The sequence below is a fragment of the Lytechinus pictus genome, chromosome 2 (genome assembly GCF_037042905.1).
Source record: "Lytechinus pictus isolate F3 Inbred chromosome 2, Lp3.0, whole genome shotgun sequence".
Classification (NCBI taxonomy): Eukaryota; Metazoa; Echinodermata; class Echinoidea; order Temnopleuroida; family Toxopneustidae; genus Lytechinus; species Lytechinus pictus.
The window spans coordinates 28,716,829-28,738,919 of record NC_087246.1 but is presented as its reverse complement, the minus strand read 5'-3'; the positions used below and the strand labels follow the sequence as shown (position 1 = coordinate 28,738,919).

Genomic DNA, 22,091 nt, shown 5'->3' with positions numbered 1-22,091 from the left:
CTTTAAAAAATTAAAGCAATCACTTAAACTAATATTTGCACCTCGATATCTCAACTTTGTATAACGTGTATCACGATGCCCCATAATAGGCCATTGAAAGATTATTAGTAAGTAGAGGTGTTCACCAAAGTAATACTTATTGGAAGTTAATCTGTTCACGTATCTGTGACATTTAAAGTTGAAGAGTAAATTATAAACATGGCATGCATAAGTGTCAGTCATGGATTCCTTTACAATTACGCCAATGTAAATCAAAATATGGATAAACTATACACCTATGTACACAAGCACACACTCACCACCCTCACCTTTTTCACATCCACACCCAACACACATACACACTCGCAAATATTGATCAAAGTAAAGGAAAATAAAAGGCACAAGGAAAAAAATCACTCAATATTTATTTACATCTATCAGTTCAAATATTAATTATAGGCCTACATCTAGACCTATTCAAAACTGAAGCGTTCTGTCCAATTACTTTACTTTTTGGTTGGCATCGGTCCTAATTTTCTCACCCGCTTTTGATGAATAACAATATCCTTTTCATTGTTGAGGTAGATATTATTTTGTGTCATGTGTGTAGATCCAAAACGAACCTTGCTTAAACCAGGGAGTGTCCTCACAACTCCCTGCTTGAACACAGAACATGTGATTATAAAAATGAAACCAATCATGTTATAGTTCAACCAGCACGAGCCCCATTCCCAGTTAGAGTGCTGTGTTACCTAGCAAAATTTCAAAACTGAACTGAATATTCACCTATAAAGTGTGGAAAATGATTATTGAATATGGATTTAGGTACTATGAACACGATCGTAATGATTGATTTACCAGAAAGACATATGCCTACATGAGAAACCCGAGGAAATTTAGCGCACGTGATCCTCCATTGTGAAACGGTTAGTGTGTGCATGAATAAGGTACGGAGGAAACTAGAATTGAAGATAGAAAAACGTTCGGTCTTAATTCGGTCTTTTTAATCACGACCAGCGTACGACGGAGTGAAGGAATGTTCTAAAGTAGTGAAAAATCGTGATTTGATTCACTTCATCCTTTTCACCTGAATACGTACACAAGAATTGTAATAACTTACCATTTTAAAAAGAAATGACTGTAGAAATAAAATTACAGTAAGAAAACAGAACTGTTCGAAAGTAAACTGCAGTCAGGTAAATTTTTCTCTGGAAGAGGGTTCAAACAGAATAACAGCTTATCTTAATATTCGTGTATCAGAAGCAACATTTTGACAGAAAGCCAAGAGCATAATTAAGTATAGTTCATCACTCTTCGTATTATTCTTATTGGAACATAGATTGGCACATCATCCTCAGTTACATTGAGTACACTGGGTAGATACGCACAGGACCAATACTGTTTGAACAAGAGTAGAACAGTACCACATTAACGATACAAACTTTGGCAATTCTGATCAAGAATTGCCTGGTCATGAGTCCTTGTTTCGAAGTGACCGATATGGAATCTTCAAATGAGATGACAATTTTGAAAATCATAGGAACAATCAAAGCCGGAGTTTTTACCTGTAACTACATCTATATAAATTACATTGACTACCTGATACCACCGTTACATCGAAAGTGCACGATGTGCTATCAGAGTTTCCCAGATTGTCTGTTGCAGTATAAACAACAGTTGTCGTGAATCCCAACGGAAACGGCGTATTGGGTTGGATGTTTGATGTTAGACTTTGGACTCCGGAAGGATCACTGGCAGTAGGTGTTACCCATGTCACCACCGCTTGCTGTTGTCCAGGTAATACCGTTACAGTGATATCCACAGGGCAGTCCCTGATTGTCGGAGGCGAAGTGTCGTCTGTAAATAGATCCAGTGCAAAATCCTTTTCATAATGGACATATAACACATGTATAGTTTAATCATAACCGGAAGGAAGGAAAGGAGGGGGATTGTGAAAATTTTAAAATCTCTGCAGTTGTGTAGGCGATTGATATAATGTTTAAGTACATGTAATATAAAACGTTAATATAGAATGATACACGCAACATCTTTATAGAAAGTGAATAACCTTCTAGGAAAGTGATACTGCATTCTAAACAAGGATGCGAGTTGGGTCCTTGGGACGTGTTCCTCAGTTACACTATCATGCTGTTTATAGATATGTTCACAAAAAGAGCATGGCATTGCTTTGATTTACAGGTCTAATCAATAATTTGGTTTGTATCGAACCAAGACTGATGCGATTAAAATTTCAAGTTCTATATACAAAGGAAGTTTGCCATCTAAAGTTACCAATACCTGACAATATCGTCACCGTGAATGTGCAGGAGGAACTGTCAGAGTTTCCAAGGTTGTCTACTGCAGTGTAAATAATTGTTGTCGTGAATCCAACTGGAAACTGCGTATTTGATTGGATGTTTGATGTAAGGCTTCGAACCCCGGAAGGATCACTAGCAATTGGTTCCGTCCAGAATACTGACTGGGGTAGTCCAGTTGAAGTAGTTCGAGTGATATCCGCAGGGCAGTTAAAGATAACCGGTGGTGACGTGTCCCCTGTTGCTAGATCAAAGAATTTGACAAATACGTTCTATCACCTTATGATGATTGAGCAAGGACGGGGGGGGGGGGGGTCACTTATTTTAAGTAGGTCTCCCAATTTCATCGAAAATGTACATCTTAATGACATTGCCTACTGTATTATTAGCGCAATAGTTTCGGGCTCTAACCATCATTTACCTTATTACTTACTTATTAGTCTAATCAGGTTTCAGGAGCTTATTTTTTAAAGTCTTAGCATTGTTTTACATTTCAATTGAAAAAGAGGAATAATGGTCTTTGAATGCAGAAGGCATATGAATTGTTAAAACTTGTTAAAACTCGTAGAAATTCCTTCATCAATTTCATATTTTTCAAGTTTGTCTTTGTCCCTACTAACTGTAAAAAAAAAATTCGAGATTGAGATTTAAGCAACCAAGGTTTTCCGTTAATCAAATCTAAAGTAGTTCAACGGAAATCAGTAAATTTTACGTTTGTCAACACGACGAATTTATTATCGATCATGCACATACAGGTTGTAAATACGTGGGCGGCATAAGGTAACTATCTTTCATGCTGGATTTTTTTTTGCAATTTGCTGTGCTATATCTAATAACTATTCCGAAATGAAAAGAACAGTCTTGGTTATTCTTTTGATCTATTAATCATTATTATATTAATTATTCACGGTAAAAGAGTAATAAATTTACATGAGAACAAAAAACTAATGAGAACCACTGTAATACAAAAATTATATTTTTTAAAATTGTATTCAATATTTCGATTAATCAATAAAGGTTGGAGAGGGTGGCAGTAAACAAATTAGGAATGAGATAATCATAGATTACAAAATATGTTTCATTCCAGAATACAAAATGGTCCACCAGCTATTGTATATTTAGCATAAGGACAACATCTCGTCAATTTTTCTTTTACTTGAAGAACTAATATCATAATTCAATAAGGATTTGGGATCACCTGCTTTTGGAAAAAAGGCATGCAATCCATTTTGTCTTGTTAGAACTAGTGTGTGCTGTATCAAGTTTAAAGAGAATCATTCGAAAGGAGACAAACCAAGAACGATGAAAAAGTCAAGATCTTGGAAAGGTCACTACCGAGTAGCGAGAGCTCGGTCTTCCATAGATCTAGGCAAAAAGTGGATTACTTAGACATCAAACTTTAAAACTAATTGGTGCTATAGCTCGTCTAGGTTTACAGAAAATAATCCGAAGTTGCATACCGACTAAATGCCTAGGATAAGAGGTGTTATTGAACTAAATACAGAAAATGCAATACAAAAGAGAATCTACAACCGCAATTTACGTACCGTTAATATCAAGCTCGTAGTGTTAGGCTACAGGAAGACATCTGACTGTTGACTCATGCACTTTTAAGCATTTTAAGCGTTTCAACGAATAAAGCGAAGATTAAGAAACGACTTATCGGGACGATGGGCGGGGGCAATTTTTCGTTATCATCATGATCATAATCTGTTTACATCTGCACTATCGACTTTACGACTTGCCTCCACACAAATCGACTACTATGGTTTTCGAATGAAATATATAGGTAGGCTATGGTTACCCCCCCCCCCACAAAAACAACAGTTTGTTTGGAAAGAGAGCATGGTTGTAACTAGCAGATCAAGAAGAAATTTTGGTTTCGTAAAGCTTGCTTTTGATCGTTACTTCTCTTACTTATAAGATTTGTCGTTGAAGGGGAACAAAAGGGGCTTCAACTGCAGATATATTAAACTAAGGCTAAACAGACAAAAGCTAATTTTATATACACATTAAAATAGGAACAGAAAAGGTACAATTGTGAGCAAAAGTAAAGAAGCTTTACCTGAAAAGAATGGCAGAATAACACACAAATCTTTCATAAAAACTATTTTCTCGAGTGTTAAGACTAAGGATGTTAAAGGAGGCTTTAACAACTAGTTCGAACATAGCATCAACAGCTCCTATTTTAAAAAGTCGATTCGAAAAGTGAGACATCGATATCGATGCTAAACTGACGAAAACATAATGTAGCAGGTAAGCCAAAAGCTATCGATAAGGAAAGGCCATTCTTTTTTATTTCAACATCTTATTATATAAGGCACACATTTGGCATGAACAATAAAGCCAACAATTAATGCTCACACACACACACACACACACACACCCTAACACACCCACATACACATCCTCTTAAAGTTGGCTTTTATACATTACCATTCACTAACAACTAAACAGTCACAACACTTCCAATTTTTTTTTTCGCATTCACATTACATTCTATTATTGTATTATTCGATTATTGATCTACCACGTATATACTGTTATAATTATTTGTTATGTTATCATATATTACTGTAAAACAAAATGTTCATGTTACGTGAATGAAGTTCGTCAATAAATTAAGTTAACATTACATAGTTCTTTGGTTTCTGTCTAAAATTATTTCTATTATTAAAAAAATGAATGATATAGCTAATTTGCTTGACAAGCTCTTTAGTTGCAATCACACCATGTCAAGATTTTTGTTCTATCAAGTTTCAAGTTGAACCAGGCATCCTAGTGTAAAAGACATGTCAAGCAGCTAACGTTTAAGTGTTTAAGTTACATTGGTTACACTGAAAATCATTCGATACTAATTACGCATGTTAATGGACATACTTGTACTCATGTTGCAAATACCACAAATACTGTACAAACATATAACCGGACAAAACTCATTTTTCGCGATATTAGTACACACATTAAAAAATAGGAGCGTCTTTTGATATCTCAGTCAAAAATATTTCAGACTTGCGACCGCTATCATTATGGTATTATAATTGATTATGATAAACAACAAAAATTTATATACTAAAATATTAAATGCTTTCCAAATATTCAATAGACTCACCAAGAGTTCCACAATTGTTTCCAGTATGAGTTAAAGGACAGTTGCAAAAATATGTAGATGCTCCAGTAATGGTACAAATACCTCCATTTAAGCAAGGGCTTGGATTACATGGAGTTGTTATAACTGGAAGATAAAAACAAGCATAATTTATGTGTGCGGTGTAATCATATAAAAGCACATAAAGAAATAGTAATAATGATAGAACAGTTCTTGTATAGCGCATTGTATCCTACAAAGGCCCCAATGCGAGTTAGGAAAATGAAGAAAGAAAAGGTTATAGAAAGCTTCTGGTATAATGCTATGATGAAATTATTATCAGTCAAATAAATATGTTTTCAATGCAGATTTGAACTGCGCAACTGAATCAACTTGACTTAAATAAATTGTGTGGGATACTATTCCGGCGCTGCGTGCGCAACCCCCCGACAACACAGTTCTGCATTCCAAGCATTGAGGGGGGGGGGGGGTGTAACATTGCATTGATTATATTGAACGTGTAAAACTAGAAATAGTAGTATTATGCGTCAGTGGCGTCATGACTCAGAAAAAATGAGAAAAGGAAAGACGGAAAGAAAAGGACATGAAGGATGGTGAAATATGACATTATTTTGTGAATATTATATCACAATCTCTCACAAAATTGGATTTCTGTGATAAAAATGTCTAAATTCTTGCTCGTTTGCTTCGCTCCCACGCAACTTTTATGAATTTTAAGCGATACGCCATATCTAGCCCCTCAAATTTTTTGACTCATTACGCCACTGATATGAGTAGTAGTTGTATAGTAGGAGTGGATGTGGTAGGAGTATTAGGAGTACATGTTGTAGTAGGAGGAGGAGGAGTAGCAGTAGTAGAAGTAGAAGAGGGAGGAGTAGTAGGAGTACAAAGAAAAAAAATTCGCGCATTAAGAAGTTAAGTAGTATTAGTGGTGGTGGTGGTAGTAGTACTTAGTAGTAGCAGTGTCGCGTTGGGATCGGTAATTATAAGAAGGGAAGCGTAATGAAGAAACTTTGGAGAAAGTTATACAGTTCAAAATCACAGGGTATTTAATCATCAGTTACAGTTTACAAGTACATGGAGATTCGGATATAACAGGAGACGATGAATATAAAATAATTTAGAAGTATAAGATTGAGATTGTGTAGTTCAGATAATATTTGATGGAATTCTTGAAGTCAGTCAGTCTATCTCGATGAGTGTGGGTCTCGTATTCTACTGTATATCTCTCTAATAATCAAGAAGTCTTATTTATACCATTAGTTTTTGGGGTCTAACAATTTAAGGTGGGAGTGATTTAAACTTGTTCTGATTGGTCTACAGGTAACTGTCTATCAAACTTTCTCTGATATAAGGGGTGTGGTGATACTCTGTTCAATTGACTGGGGCTGGAAGTGTGAGTCATACTTCTTAGAACTTAAGTTCCTTGAAGTTAGCTGACGTCACTGAGGGTTGGTATTTTTATGGTCAGGGTTTAGGAGTTAAATGTTATTGGGGGTTTTGGGATTCTTAGATGACATTGGGGGAGTTTGTAAACAAGTGAAGGTGAATCACTGAAAGGATAACAGGAAGTTAAATCCATACTACATAACAGTAGTAGTAGTAGTAGTAGTAGTAGTAGTAGTAGTAATAAAAATAGTAGTATTACGAGTATGGGCAACAATCCTACTCACCAATATCACAGTTGGTTCCAATATGTGTAGCTGGACAGTTACACGAGTACCCACTGTCACCTCTCAGAGTACAGGTTCCCCCGTTTCGACAAGGGTTGGGGCTGCACGGACCGGTCGATACTGGAATTAAGGAGTCAGATATATAAAGTCAACTCTACCAATCCAATCAGCTCCTTATAGTTTTAGTCTTGTTTTGGGATATTGCCTGTTATCTTTTGTATTTCACAGAATCAAACTCTCATTATTTCACAACTTTTTATTTTTATTTGTTATTTTTTTATCCGAAGGAAAGTATACATGTGTGGGTATAGGTGGTGGTGTGCGTGCCTCCGAGAGCATTTGTGTTTGATAAGTTTGTTTAATGAGACACATATATATTGCAAGGAAAGATACAATGGTATCTAAACAAGTGTAAAACCTTAAATAACAAAAGTTAAATTTTAAATAATTTATGATTGTTTAGCGTTTAGAGTGGTCATGATCATAATACCAGGAAAATTTGGCTTTCGAATTTGAAGGCGTTTGGCTGATAAAAGCCCATATCATGAGTCCAGGTAACTTTGAGCTAAAACTTTTACGTTGTTATAGTAGTAATGACTTCAAGAGTTCCAGACAATGAAATGGTCGAAAATTCGAACATATACATTTAACATTGTACAAACGTAAAAAAATATGTAGAAAAATATGTGTCAATAATCAAACCACTTATCTTGGTCATGTTCAGAATATGACTTAAATTTACGAGTATATGTTTCAACACTAACTACGTTTACTAGCTAAGCTTACAGTATGTTCTATTATGTTAACTTCTGTGTAGTTTCCTTGAAAAGAATGGCAACTAATAAATGTATTCAAAACTTTCTATGCACATGAAAATACTCATTAACTAGAAAATTAGTAGCTCTTTTTTGTATTTACTCTGTTCGTCACAAAGAATCCCGGTAAATCCTCCGTAACAGTTACACCGAACCGCTCCGGTCCCATCTGGAACTGTTTCACAGGTGCCGTTGTTACATAGCGTATTCTCATCTACGTCTACGCAGTTATCTGGCAAGCAGTTCAGGGTTAGATTAGATGCATGTTATTAACTTGTTTTTTCAATATCATAAAATCGAAATTCTATAACATGTACATTTGCAATTGACTATCGCTTAATTCATATCAATTAAGAGATAAATCTATCATACTATAGCCACACAACAATAAAAAAATAATTAATGATAGTAATATATCAAAAATCAGGCAAGGGTTAACGCGAAAAGTAGGCTTGTAAAGATAATTATATTAGAGGAGAAGGTATATGTCGTGCAACAATATTATGAACTGAACATATCACTCAAAGAAGCCCTATGCTCTACTCTTCTAATCCGACTTTAGAAGCAAGAAAAAGCAAACAGTTGGCAAGAGTATTCAATCTTTGTCAAATAAAATGAAATGTTAATAGTCTTCTTAAAATAGAAAATTTAAATATCAAGGGACGTACATTCAATTAACCATCTTGACCTAAGGGTTAATAACATCTTCCCATTGAAAACAAATTAAACGATGTTGATCAATTTTCAAGTCAAAGGACTGGAATAGGGTAACTGTCAATATCTCTCGCTACCAATATCGCTGCCAATATATCTCGCTACCTGATTCGCAGAAATCACCACCAAATCCTAGTGGGCACTGACATGTGTACTGAGGATTCGAACCCGGCGCTGATGTACAGTTGGCTCCATTCTGACACAGATTATTGGTACAAAAATCTCCAGCGACTGCAAACATAATACGGTTAAATTAATGGTTACTTGAATAACCATGGAAACAGGATATCTGTTAATGCGCTGATAAGCAAATAATAGTACTGTTCATTTTCAAAACAAGTTGAACGCCCTTGGCAGTTTTGCCTGCATGCAGTGTGAAATTCAATAAGGCAGTATTGTAGGCTTTGTGACAAATATATAATAAAATCTCAATAATAACAGGCTATTGCGTCGCAATGGACTTGGAAGTTTTTGATGATCTTTTAATTTTGGACCATTTGTGCTGCAATGAAGAAATGTGCTCGAGTATGGCAAAGTGGCCAAACCCTAAAAATTATTGAAATCTAAGGCCTCGCACTAGACTTGATATTTATGAGAAAAAATGTACATGCATGTACACTGTATGTGCAACGGTAACAATATTTTCTTAATATACAAACTTCAAAGAATAATAAAATTATTTGATATCACAATTTCATTTTGAAATTAGGATAAAATATTAAATAAATCCAAGTTTTTGACCTGAAACGACCTGTGATCTTGGTCCGATGATCTTAAGGTTTAATCACATAATTGATTGATAATTGGCACAATTACAGTATATTCAAGTTTAATTGAATATTAAAACACATGGCATGAATAGTCTTACAACATTACAGAGAAATCATTTTTTAAGTCAATCCATTGCATAATATTATAAAAATAAATGTTAATCTTTATCAAAGTCAATTAATCTAGAATGACCTTCGACCTTGACCTGGTGACCTATTACAACAAAACTTATTCAATTCATGATACCTTATACCCATTATATTCAAATGCAAAAGACGAAACCGTTAAACTTACAATTATCATTGAAAAATTAAATTTCAACCTTCAGTAAAATTTTAAGTTGATACCAGTTTATTAACTCCTCAACCTTTGATCTTTCCTTCTGACCTGAAATTGCAATCATGTTTATGAAAAAACTTTATAACAAAGATAATTTTTGTGGTAATAGGACTTATACTTTTAACATTATCATCAATTTCTATTCAAATTCGCCCGAAAAGAGCGCCGTTGTCTCCTTTACTGCTATGCGAGCGAGAAAAAAAAATCAAAGTTTAGAATGTTCAAGGAAGAAATATTTGGATTTTGATAATTTTCAAATGCAGATGCTAAAAAGCCATAGTATTAAAGTCATTTCTCAAAGAATATCACTAAAAAGCAATGAAATTGTTATTGCAGTAATGCATTATCAAAGCGTTATGCAGCGTACCCCTTCAAAATTGCCCCTTAGACATTAATCCCCAAATTATGTATTAATTCCAATTAAATGTGTGGAACTAAAGAGCTCATTTCATGTTTTTACTTCTCAGAAAAAAACTTTGGTCTCGCTTCAGCAGTTTTTAATACACAATCTATTTAACTATGGTGATTTCTTCAGCCCATTCGAATTTTGCAGTAATGCTGTATTTCTATATACTTGTCTCTATCATGTCATCCCCTCCTGCACTTCACAATCGCTTATTTTGCATAAAACAGTTATATGCACAACTCAGTAACATGCAAATGAGACAGTTGAATATGTTATTCACTCACCTTTTCTTTTTCTTTTTTTTTGGATAATACAACATTTCAATTTTACAGATTTGATAAGGAGGACCAACCTGACTGAACCATAAAATGTCAATACAAAGGTGATTCCCCATTTCAAGGAGGAACAAAACTTTGTTTCACTTGACAATGAGAAAATGAGAATATTTCATATTTCATATGATAAAATACAAAATAAAAAGAATGAGTGATAGACGTCATCAGTCTCCTCATTTGCATACCGACCAGGGGGCTGTTTCATAAAGATGTTCGTAAGTTAAGAGCGACTGGTGAACCTTTCTTACATGCTAAATTATCACCAATGAACATTTAATGTTGAATATCATTTACCACAAGAAAGGATCACCAGTCGTTCTTAAAGTAACTCTACGAACAGCTTTATAAAACACCCACCAGGATGTGCATTTATAAACGACTTATGAAATTAAGCGGCAACTTAAAAATGTCATAACTTTTTTATTTTACATCGAATTCTGATGCAATTTCAGTGTTATGCTTATTGTAATGTACTCTTCTTATTCAAATCAACTTTTGTTTGGTGTGGACTTGCATTTTGAGGGCCTGTGAATTCCAAAACGAGTTAAACGAGACCTGTGATTTTTACACTAACTACCAAATGAATTGGGCTTTATATATGAACCTCATTTTTTATAAGCATTTAATATGTAGATCAGGACAGGGTTTATGAAAGGTACATCATATTTGGGACACGCTGTACTAATTAAACAAACTAAGATTAATATTTTTCCTCAAATACTAGAATTTAAATCGCTTGAAAAAGATATTACTTTCATTGTGCTTTGATCAATCAAGTCTATTATCACGAAATTATCATTATCGAGTTTATTAATATAGATAGGTGTAACGAAAAGATTCTATCCAAATATACAATGGACTCACCAGGATTTTGGCAGTTGTCTCCAGTATGAGTTGAAGGACAGTTGCAGGAATAGGTAGACGCTCCAGTAACGGTACAAGCACCTCCATTCAAACAAAGGCTGGGGCTACATGGAGTTGTTACAACTGAAATTAGAGAGAGAGAAACAAAATAAAACGATATATCAACCATGTTCATTGACCAGGTCAAATCATAGGATCTCCACCGTCATCGCCATGGCGACTGCGTTACAAGGAGTCCATACCCTCCCATGACACAAGTATTGCCACATCGGAAATTTTTTTAACGGGGAAAATTACTATTTACTTAATTTAAAGTGATGCTTATCTAAATTGTAGTTGGATTATCAGGATTTATTCATCATCGACTCTCCACTTTAATAGTTGCCACCAGATGATTTATATGAAGACCAATGAATATGAAGGCGACAATAAAATGGAAGATGGTTTCCTGACTAAAATGTTAATTCTCAACGCATACCCAAAGTTACCAACATTACGAGGCAAGCTCATTTTTACATCTTGGGCATTGTACGGAATTACGATAAGGTATTTCTCTTAAAAGTGGTTCGATGTTATCGGTCAATTACTATTAATAGTAATAATAACAACAACAATAATAACAATAATAATCATAGCAGGGCACGCTGGGAGACAAATTTTAGGAACTAAAGTGTGTAAACATTCCGTTATTATTATTATTAATAACATTGTTATTATTATTATTATTAATTTTGATAACGACGGGACAATTCTCTTTTGAGGATTTTGTTGATATGCCTGAAAAACGCCAACCTCAATACTGAATGTCAATTATACTTTTTTTTTCAATTGATTTATTCATCCTTCTTTTTTAAAAATTCATTTCTTTTTTTGTTATTATTTTTAGGGGGTGAGGCTCATCCGGTCTGGATGTTACTGGGGAAACATTAATTAGCGCCCACAATGCACACATTCGTTGGCATATCATGTAGAGATTATCAAATTTTGATAAAGGTTATTGCCATTCTTTGCTCACAGTATTGCCCAAAAGGTGAAATAAAACAGAAGCCGAGTTTTTTAAAGATATTTCCAAACTACATTTTGGAATCACTGAACACGTTCTAGCTAGGAAATCTCTTTACCCCGGGCTTTGGTTTATTGCAATCAATGATTGTGAATATATAGAGATGTTTGGATTCGCCATCTTTTCTGACGAGTGTTACCAACGCTTAAGAATGTTTGTAACATCAAAAACTTGTTGCTGTTTGGAAATATAGAAGCCATGTGGTTGCTAGCACAAGCGAATCAAATTCAACTTCAGCGACACCGTCTTAAACAACCGTTTGGAAAGGCCTACGACGGTTTTGCAAACGCTGCCAACTGTTTGAGTCAAAATAAATTCGTAAAGAAATTTGGCACATTTAGAAAATTTCATTGCGACAAGAAAAATGTTGGCAACAATTACAACTATTGAAGATCTTTCCTGATTTTTTCATGTGTTTACGAACAATTTGAGACATTTAACGAACCCTGGCAAAAAGCCCTAATTCACTACGATAGAATAATAACCGTTTATCCTTTGGCAATACTTATGTAACGGGAGGGTGTATCTACTTTCTCGACGCTCTCTGGTCAGCGTTTGGTTTGAAAAAAAAGCTCAGCCTTCATAAGCAAATACCATACTGAACTTGATCAAAAATTCAGTTTTTTTTAGCAAACATGGCAAAGTCACTATCATGATATACAAAGGTTTTCAAGGGTCATGTTTATAACAAAGGCTGAACCCTCACTTGCCGTTCAAGACGGAACAGCTAGAAAAAAAAATAAAGATTTGGCATCTGAGTAGCTGTTAATAAGGAAGAGATGTATTGATCAAAATTAATGAATGTAAGAAACAACAAAAACAACAAACCAACCACAAAACTAGAGATGATATGAAATACATGTTTTAGGCGGATGGTGGAACACATATCTTTCATCAGTTAATTAGGATACGTTATGGAGCTTAACATAATTGACATTACATGAAATATGAATATATTACTTATGATAATTACATGCAAAAGATGAGCATTACCATGGTTACAAAAACTATATACAACAAAGCAAAACTTAGGTAACATGAATCGTTTAACCGGGTACATAACAATAGTCTAGACATTAGGTGACAATATAAGCAAGCAACAATTAAACGCCAAGTATATCTTAATTGTTTTGATAACTATATACATGTACATATAACTGGTTGAATAAAATTTCTAAAGTATATAGGTTATTTAGATAAGTACGAAAAGCATCAAAGAAATATACAAACCCATTTGGCAATATTCTCCAGTATATCCAGTAGAACATTGACATGTGTAGTTAGTAGATGAGCCGACTACGGGCGTACATGTAGCGCCATTTTGACAACTATTGCTATCACAAGCGTCTATTTCTAGAAAGTTACAAACAATATTAAAACACGTAAAATACATTATACATTCACAATGATTGGTGGCAGAGTCGGATACATAGAGCGGGACACAAACGTTTCACATTGGACGACAGCAATTAACACTCTAAAACAATCAATTTGCAACTTAGATCAGCCATACCTAATTATGATTTTTGTTTTAGCTTTGCTTGTATTTGTATGCATGAAAATTATAATTGTTGTAGGAATGCTACAGACGAAAGCACATAACACACTCTATGAACTACATCAACAAAATAATACATTTCTAAACTAAATGTTATTAGTTTCCAGCTTGAAATACAGACCTGAGTTACCTGGTTCTCCCGAGAATCGAAATCACTCAAACCAGTGGTAGTTTATATATGTGTGCATCGATGGCATGGGGAGTATATAGAAGCTAAGTTGCCAGATAGAGATGCCCATCTAGCACCACAACGGAGCGCGGTGGACGGCAGACCGGAAGTGACTGTTCTCTACGGTCACAACATAGTTGCCGAGACCAACCACCACCTGTATTCTATAGCCGCCATCGTAACAGGCTTTACGGCTAAACGCTAAGGCCCCTGAATAATCGCAGCGTAGCCGGCGCCACACGCACTGATCTAGCAAAATCGCTGTCTTATTGGGCTCCGATTTGGATATGTGACGGCCTTTATTAGACCTAAACACCTGCTTAAGGTTATATGGTAAAATAGATTATGAAGAGATACAAATTAAAAATAAATAAATAGATCGATACATAGATAAATTTACAGTTATACAATACGGTCATCGATTAGTCTGATTAGTATATAACATCCGGGATGATTAGACCTATGATGTGAAAAGTTATTTCTATCAATGTACACTAATGACTACTGAAAACATCTGAGATCCATATGTATGTAGGATTAGATATACAAACCCGTTTCACAATATTCTCCGATGTATCCAGTAGAACATTGACATGTGTAGTTAGTAGATGAACCGTTTACAGGGTTACAAGTAGCGCCATTTTGACAGATATTGTTACCGCAAGGATCTATATCTAGAACGTTAGAGAAAAAGACGTTAAAATAAGATTTGTTATACCAGCAACGGATATATAACCTGTAAATTCATTAATGTTCCATACAGATTTGGTGCATAATCTAAAAGCATAAGTACGTATCAATCAATTATGCGATTACGTTAGGTCATTAAATTATACTAACCCTGATTTAAGTATGACCTTAATGATCATGCCAACGAATTATACGTTAGAAGTGGGATATAAAGCTGTATCAAATGAGTAGCGTTATGATGTCAAGAAGCCATAGAACCTCCAATAAAGTGCAATATCGTAACAAAAATGTTATGCAACGAAATTAATTATATCAGTGCCATTCTTCGTTAAATGATTATAATTGTTGTCAACATGTTACAAAGTATACCTACCTTCATCACAAAACTCTCCAGTATATCCAGTAAGACAAATGCAGTTATAGTCAGGGAACGTTCCGGGATTACACGTAGCTCCATTAGAGCAATTATTCCCTTGACATGGATCTATGGCTATACGTGCCAGGACAAGGTGAAAATATATACTTGAATATTCTTTCACCAAGCAAACGTTTGCATGGGAATACTGTTTTATGGTTTAATATGATTCCTCCCCATGGCCTACTAAGAAATTTTGATATTGATATTATATCAGTAAAGGTGTGTCTTAATTACACTTGATTAACTAAAAGCTCAATTTTGGCCAAAAGTACATCAAGTACTATCTGGCTATCAGATTAGTAGAAGAACCGTTTACAGGGTTACATGTAGCGCCATTTTGACAGCTATTACAATCACAAGGGTCTATTTCTACAAGATTAGAGACACAGTGATATATATGTTAAAACTAGAACACTAATGAGGTTACAGAAGAATAAACACAGTTCTAAAACTTTTGACAATAGAGAAAGAAAGATCCAGCTTTCTTCTAAAATGTTGTGGGGGGTCCTGATTTTGTTAGTTAATCATATATGGATACTTTTTTTTTTAAATGACGAATCCCGAGTGACAATATTCTCAAATCTGACACAAGAAGGAATGCGATTAATTACCGATACCACATCAATCCTTTAAACGTATGATGTTACAATCACAAACACATATTTTTTTGTAAAGATTATCAAAATAACATGACATACCTTCATCACAAAACTCCCCCGTGTATCCAGGAGGACAAGTACAGTTGTAGTTTGGGAAAGTACCAGGGTTACAGGTAGCACCATTAGAACAGTTATTCCCGTCACAGGGATCTAAGGCTGTCGCAAATACATTGACCGTGTTAACTCTTTTAGTGTGTAGTTATTTTATTTTCTCCATAAAAAAAAATCCGGAAAGCGTGATATCAACAACAATAATGTTTACATGTTTTTGATAGTTTTTATTTGACATAATTTTATCTGAATATTATAAAGAAAAATGGAACTGAACGGGCAAGGCTGGCAAATAGAATTTATTCAAGGATGAATCGGAGTTGGCTTGAAGGATAGCTGTTAATTTTTAAGGTATTGATTAGCTATTCAAAGAGGCATGGGAACTTATGTTTCTTTACGATTACTACTCAAACAGAGTGCAATATTCACATTACCCTTGGCAAGAAGGATTCTAAAAATCTATAACTGCGTACAAGAGGCATACCAAACTTCTTTTTTAATTTATGAATATTATGCTAACCATGCTAACTTAACCTAAAAACTAAGATGAAAAAAAAAATAATAAAACTACCCATATTGAATGACCGATGACTGAAAAACAACAAAATGTAACAAATGATTTGACATTATTTTAAAGTTTTAAGTGATGTTTGGGTTTTTAAGAAACATGAAAATAATCTAAATGCAATATTCACGGTAATATATTACAAATAATAGTGAATGTGTGGGAAGTAGTTATACAAACCAGTTTCACAATATTCTCCCGTGTATCCAATAGGACATTGACATGTGTAGTTAGTAGAAGAACCGTTTACAGGGTTACATGTAGCGCCATTTTGACAGCTATTGTTACAACATGGACATGGGCCTATTTCGAGAAGGTTAGAAATGAAGTTATGACAATAATAAGGCTTGATATTGACAGCAAGTACAATCTAAATGATATCGACAATACGTATGGTAAATGACTGAAGTAAATCTGATGGTAAAATCAAAACGACAATAAAACCACTTGGCAATAATGACAACCTGCAATGGAAATACTAATGGGTAACTTTCTTAGTGAATATTCCTGGAAAGTGTAGCATCTATGTGTCCCTTCGGCATTTTAAAAATTCAATCTCGACGTGTGAATACGAGAATGTGTTTATTATAGTTCTGGTGATGACCATGTTATTTACATATTTAAAGAAAACGTGTATCTTTGTGTGTAAAACAGAGTGCAATATTCAAATTAGCCTTGGCAAGAAGGATTGTGAAATTCTATAACTACGAACTAGAGGCATGGCAAAATTATTTTCTAAATTTGTGAAAGCAATCATAGCTTACCCTACTACTAATAATATTAACAAAAATAGCAAACCGTTAGTGGATATATACCCATGTTGTACGATCGGTGATTGAAAAAAATCTATTAAATTATTTGATATAATTTTAGAGATTAAGTGATAGTTCGTATTGTAAGGAAAGGGGAAACAATACTTATTTATCATGATCATCTTCATGCAATTTTCACGGTAATAATATCACGAATGAATGAGTAATTATACAAACCAGTTTCACAATATTCTCCCGTGTATCCAATAGGACATTGACATGTGTAGTTAGTAGAAGAACCGTTTACAGGGTTACAAGTAGCGCCATTTTGACAGGTATTGTTATCACAAGGGTTTATTTCTACCCCGATTTCTACAAGGTTAAAACAAAATGATGTAAGAATATTATATTGTATATCCCTTAAACGAATCGTAGGGACATCGTACTATCAGCGCAGGTGGGTCTATTTATATGACGTTAAGACAAAAATTATGACAGTAATGAGACTTGATACTACAAGAGAGCAAGTACAATTTAAAGGATATGGACAAGATTTATGCTTAATTTCTGATTAATGTATCTGATGATAAAATTAACATGATAATAATACCACCGCATGACAAGGTGACGTCTTGCAATGGAAATGTATATGGATTATTTGTTTGTGTGTGAATGTACATAAAAAGTGTAGCGTTTGATATCGGCCTTCAACTTTTTCATTCCATCTTAAAATAGGAAAACAACGTGAATGTGCCTCTTATAATCATGATAAATACCCTGTTATGAAGTATTTAAAGAAACACGTTTCTTTGTGTATATGGGGTGGGGTCTTTGAAAAGCAATATGATAAACCTACCTTCCTCACAAAACTCCCCCGTGTATCCAGGAGGACAAGTACAGTTGTAGTTTGGGAAAGTACCAGGGTTACAGGTAGCACCATTAGAACAGTTATTCCCGTCACAGGGATCTAAGGCTGTCGCAAATACATTATTAACCATGTTAACTCTTTTAGTCTGTATTATTTACTTGTTTCATGAAAAAAATCCGAAAAGATAACAACAGCAGTTACATCTAAACATTTCTAGTCAATTTTTGTTTCCCATTTGATTTGAATATTATAATTTTAAAAAAGGGAACTGAAAGGGCCAAGGATGGAAAACTGAATTTATTCTTCGATCAACTGAAGTCGGTTTGAAGGATAGCGAATTTATTTTAAAAGTAGTAATAATCTAAAATTTAGATTTTAATACAGTTTTAGGCATTGGAACTTATGTTACTCCAAGATATTAAAAACAGAGTGCAATATTCAAATTAGCCTTGGCAAGAAGGATTGTGAAATTCTAAAACTGCATACTAGAGGCATAGCAAAGTTATTTTCTACATTTTTGAAAAGCAATCATAACTGAACCTACCACTACTAATATAAAGAACAAATAGCCAACCGGTAGTGGACATACCCATATTGTACGATCGGTGATTGAAAAACAACTAAATCTAATAAATGATTTGATATAATTTTCAAGATTTAGTAATAACTCGTTTTCAAAGAAAGCAAAATAATACCTATAATCACGATCTCCTAAATGCAAGTCTCACGGTAATGATATATTATGAATGAAAGTGAATGTGTTAGAAGTAGTTATACAAACCAGTTTCACAATATTCTCCCGAGTATCCAATAGGACATTGACATGTGTAGTTAGTAGAAGAACCGTTTACAGGGTTACATGTAGCGCCATTTTGACAGCTATTGTTACAACATGGACATGGGCCTATTTCGAGAAGGTTAGAAATGAAGTTATGACAATAATAAGGCTTGATATTGACAGCAAGTACAATCTAAATGATATCGACAAGACTTATGGTAAATGACTGAAGTAAATCTGATGGTAAAATCAAAACGACAATAAAACCACTTGGCAATAATGACAACCTGCAATGGAAATACAATGGGTAACTTTCTTAGTGAATGTTCCTGGAAAGTGTAGCATCTATGTGTCCCTTTGGCATTTTTACAATTCCATCTCGACGTGTGAATACGAGAATGTGTTTATTATAGTTCTGATGATGACCATGTTATTTACATATTTAAAGAAAACGTGTATCTTTGTGTGTAAAACAGAGTGCAATATTCAAATTAGCCTTGGCAAGAAGGATTGTGAAATTCTATAACTGCGAACTAGAGGCATGGCAAAATTATTTTCTAAATTTGTGAAAAGCAATCATAGCTAACCCTACTACTACTAAAATAAAAAAAAATAGCAAACCGTTAGTGGACATATACCCATATTGTACGATCGGTGATTGAAAAAAATTTATTAAATTATTTGATATAATTTTAGAGATTAAGTGATGATTCGTATTGTAAGGAAAGGGGAAACAATACTTATTTATCATGATCATCTTCATGCAATTATCACGGTAATAATATCACGAATGAATTAGTAATTATACAAACCAGTTTCACAATATTCTCCCGTGTATCCAATAGGACATTGACATGTGTAGCTAGTAGAAGAACCGTTTACTGGGTTACAAGTAGCGCCATTTTGACAGGTATTGTTATCACAAGGGTTTATTTCTACCCCGATTTCTACAAGGTTAAAACAAAATGATATAAGAATATTATATTGTATATCCCTTCAACGAATCGTAGGGACATCGTACTATCAGCGCAGGTGGGTCTATTTATATGACGTTAAGACAAAAATTATGACAGTAATGAGACTTGATACTACATGAGAGCAAGTACAATTTAAAGGATATGGACAAGATTTATGCTTAATTTCTGATCAATGTATCTGATGATAAAATCAACATGATAATAATACCACCGCATGACAAGGTGACGTCTTGCAATGGAAATGTATATGGATTATTTGTTTGTGTGTGAATGTACATAGAAAGTGTAGCGTTTGATATCGGCCTTCAACTTTTTCATCCCATCTTAAAATAGGAAAACAACGTGAATGTGCCTCTTATAATCATGATAAATACCCTGTTATTAAGAATTTAAAGAAACACGTTTCTTTGTGTATATGGGGTGGGGTCTTTGAAAAGCAATATGATAAACCTACCTTCCTCACAAAACTCCCCCGTGTATCCAGGAGGACAAGTACAGTTGTAGTTTGGGAAAGTACCAGGGTTACAGGTAGCACCATTAGAACAGTTATTCCCGTCACAGGGATCTAAGACTGTCGCAAATACATTATTAACCATGTTAACTCTTTTAGTCTGTATTATTTACTTGTTTCATGAAAAAAATCAGAAAATATAACAAAAGCAGTTACATCTAAAAATTTCTAGTCAATTTTTGTTTCCCATTTGATTTTAATATTAAAAAGAAAAGGGATATGAAAGGGCCAAGGATGGAAAACTGAATTTATTCTTCGATCAACTGAAGTCGGTTTGAAGGAAAGCGAATTTTTTTAAATGTATTAATAATCTAAAATTTAGATTTAAATACAGTTTTAGGCATTGGAACTTATGTTACTCCAAGATATTAAAAACAGAGTGCAATATTCAAATTAGCCTTGGCAAGAAGGATTGTAAAATTCTAAAACTGCATACTAGAGGCATAGCAAAGTTATTTTCTACAATTTTGAAAAGCAATCATAACTAAACCTACCACTGCTAATATAAAGAACAAATAGCCAACCGGTAGTGGACATACCCATATTGTACGATCGGTGATTGAAAAACAACTAAATCTAATAAATGATTTGATATAAGTTTAGAGATTAAGTGATAATTCGTATTTTCAGGAAAGGGGAAGTGATACCTATTTACCATGATCATCTTAATGCAATTTCACGGTAATAATATATCATGAATGAAAGTTAATGTGTGGGAAGTAGTTATACAAACCAGTTTCACAATATTCTCCCGAGTATCCAATAGGACATTGACATGTGTAGTTAGTAGAAGAACCGTTTACAGGGTTACATGTAGCGCCATTTTGACAGCTATTGTTACAACATGGACATGGGCCTATTTCGAGAAGGTTAGAAATGAAGTTATGACAATAATAAGGCTTGATATTGACAGCAAGTACAATCTAAATGATATCGACAAGACTTATGGTAAATGACTGAAGTAAATCTGATGGTAAAATCAAAACGACAATAAAACCACTTGGCAATAATGACAACCTGCAATGGAAATACAATGGGTAACTTTCTTAGTGAATGTTCCTGGAAAGTGTAGCATCTATGTGTCCCTTTGGCATTTTTACAATTCCATCTCGACGTGTGAATACGAGAATGTGTTTATTATAGTTCTGATGATGACCATGTTATTTACATATTTAAAGAAAACGTGTATCTTTGTGTGTAAAACAGAGTGCAATATTCAAATTAGCCTTGGCAAGAAGGATTGTGAAATTCTATAACTGCGAACTAGAGGCATGGCAAAATTATTTTCTAAATTTGTGAAAAGCAATCATAGCTAACCCTACTACTACTAAAATAAAAAAAAATAGCAAACCGTTAGTGGACATATACCCATATTGTACGATCGGTGATTGAAAAAAATTTATTAAATTATTTGATATAATTTTAGAGATTAAGTGATGATTCGTATTGTAAGGAAAGGGGAAACAATACTTATTTATCATGATCATCTTCATGCAATTATCACGGTAATAATATCACGAATGAATTAGTAATTATACAAACCAGTTTCACAATATTCTCCCGTGTATCCAATAGGACATTGACATGTGTAGCTAGTAGAAGAACCGTTTACTGGGTTACAAGTAGCGCCATTTTGACAGGTATTGTTATCACAAGGGTTTATTTCTACCCCGATTTCTACAAGGTTAAAACAAAATGATATAAGAATATTA

General features: G+C 34.1%; 1 protein-coding gene across 1 annotated transcript in view; it reads right to left on the bottom strand.

The window, feature by feature from the left end:
* LOC129281904 (fibrillin-1-like) overlaps positions 1 to 22,091 on the bottom strand; it is a 130,840-nt gene that overhangs the window by 55,991 nt on the left and 52,758 nt on the right. The window contains exons 36-54 of the mRNA XM_064095588.1: positions 21,922 to 22,056; positions 21,113 to 21,235; positions 20,323 to 20,439; positions 19,704 to 19,838; positions 18,895 to 19,017; positions 18,102 to 18,218; positions 17,483 to 17,617; positions 16,674 to 16,796; positions 15,917 to 16,033; positions 15,174 to 15,290; positions 14,662 to 14,784; positions 13,614 to 13,736; positions 11,321 to 11,443; positions 8,711 to 8,836; positions 7,995 to 8,123; positions 7,077 to 7,196; positions 5,407 to 5,529; positions 2,278 to 2,538; positions 1,579 to 1,836 (exon numbers count right to left, since the gene is read on the bottom strand). Of these exons, the coding sequence (XP_063951658.1) occupies positions 1,579 to 1,836; positions 2,278 to 2,538; positions 5,407 to 5,529; positions 7,077 to 7,196; positions 7,995 to 8,123; positions 8,711 to 8,836; positions 11,321 to 11,443; positions 13,614 to 13,736; positions 14,662 to 14,784; positions 15,174 to 15,290; positions 15,917 to 16,033; positions 16,674 to 16,796; positions 17,483 to 17,617; positions 18,102 to 18,218; positions 18,895 to 19,017; positions 19,704 to 19,838; positions 20,323 to 20,439; positions 21,113 to 21,235; positions 21,922 to 22,056 (2,628 nt within the window). The remainder of the gene's footprint in view (positions 1 to 1,578; positions 1,837 to 2,277; positions 2,539 to 5,406; positions 5,530 to 7,076; positions 7,197 to 7,994; positions 8,124 to 8,710; positions 8,837 to 11,320; positions 11,444 to 13,613; positions 13,737 to 14,661; positions 14,785 to 15,173; positions 15,291 to 15,916; positions 16,034 to 16,673; positions 16,797 to 17,482; positions 17,618 to 18,101; positions 18,219 to 18,894; positions 19,018 to 19,703; positions 19,839 to 20,322; positions 20,440 to 21,112; positions 21,236 to 21,921; positions 22,057 to 22,091) is intronic.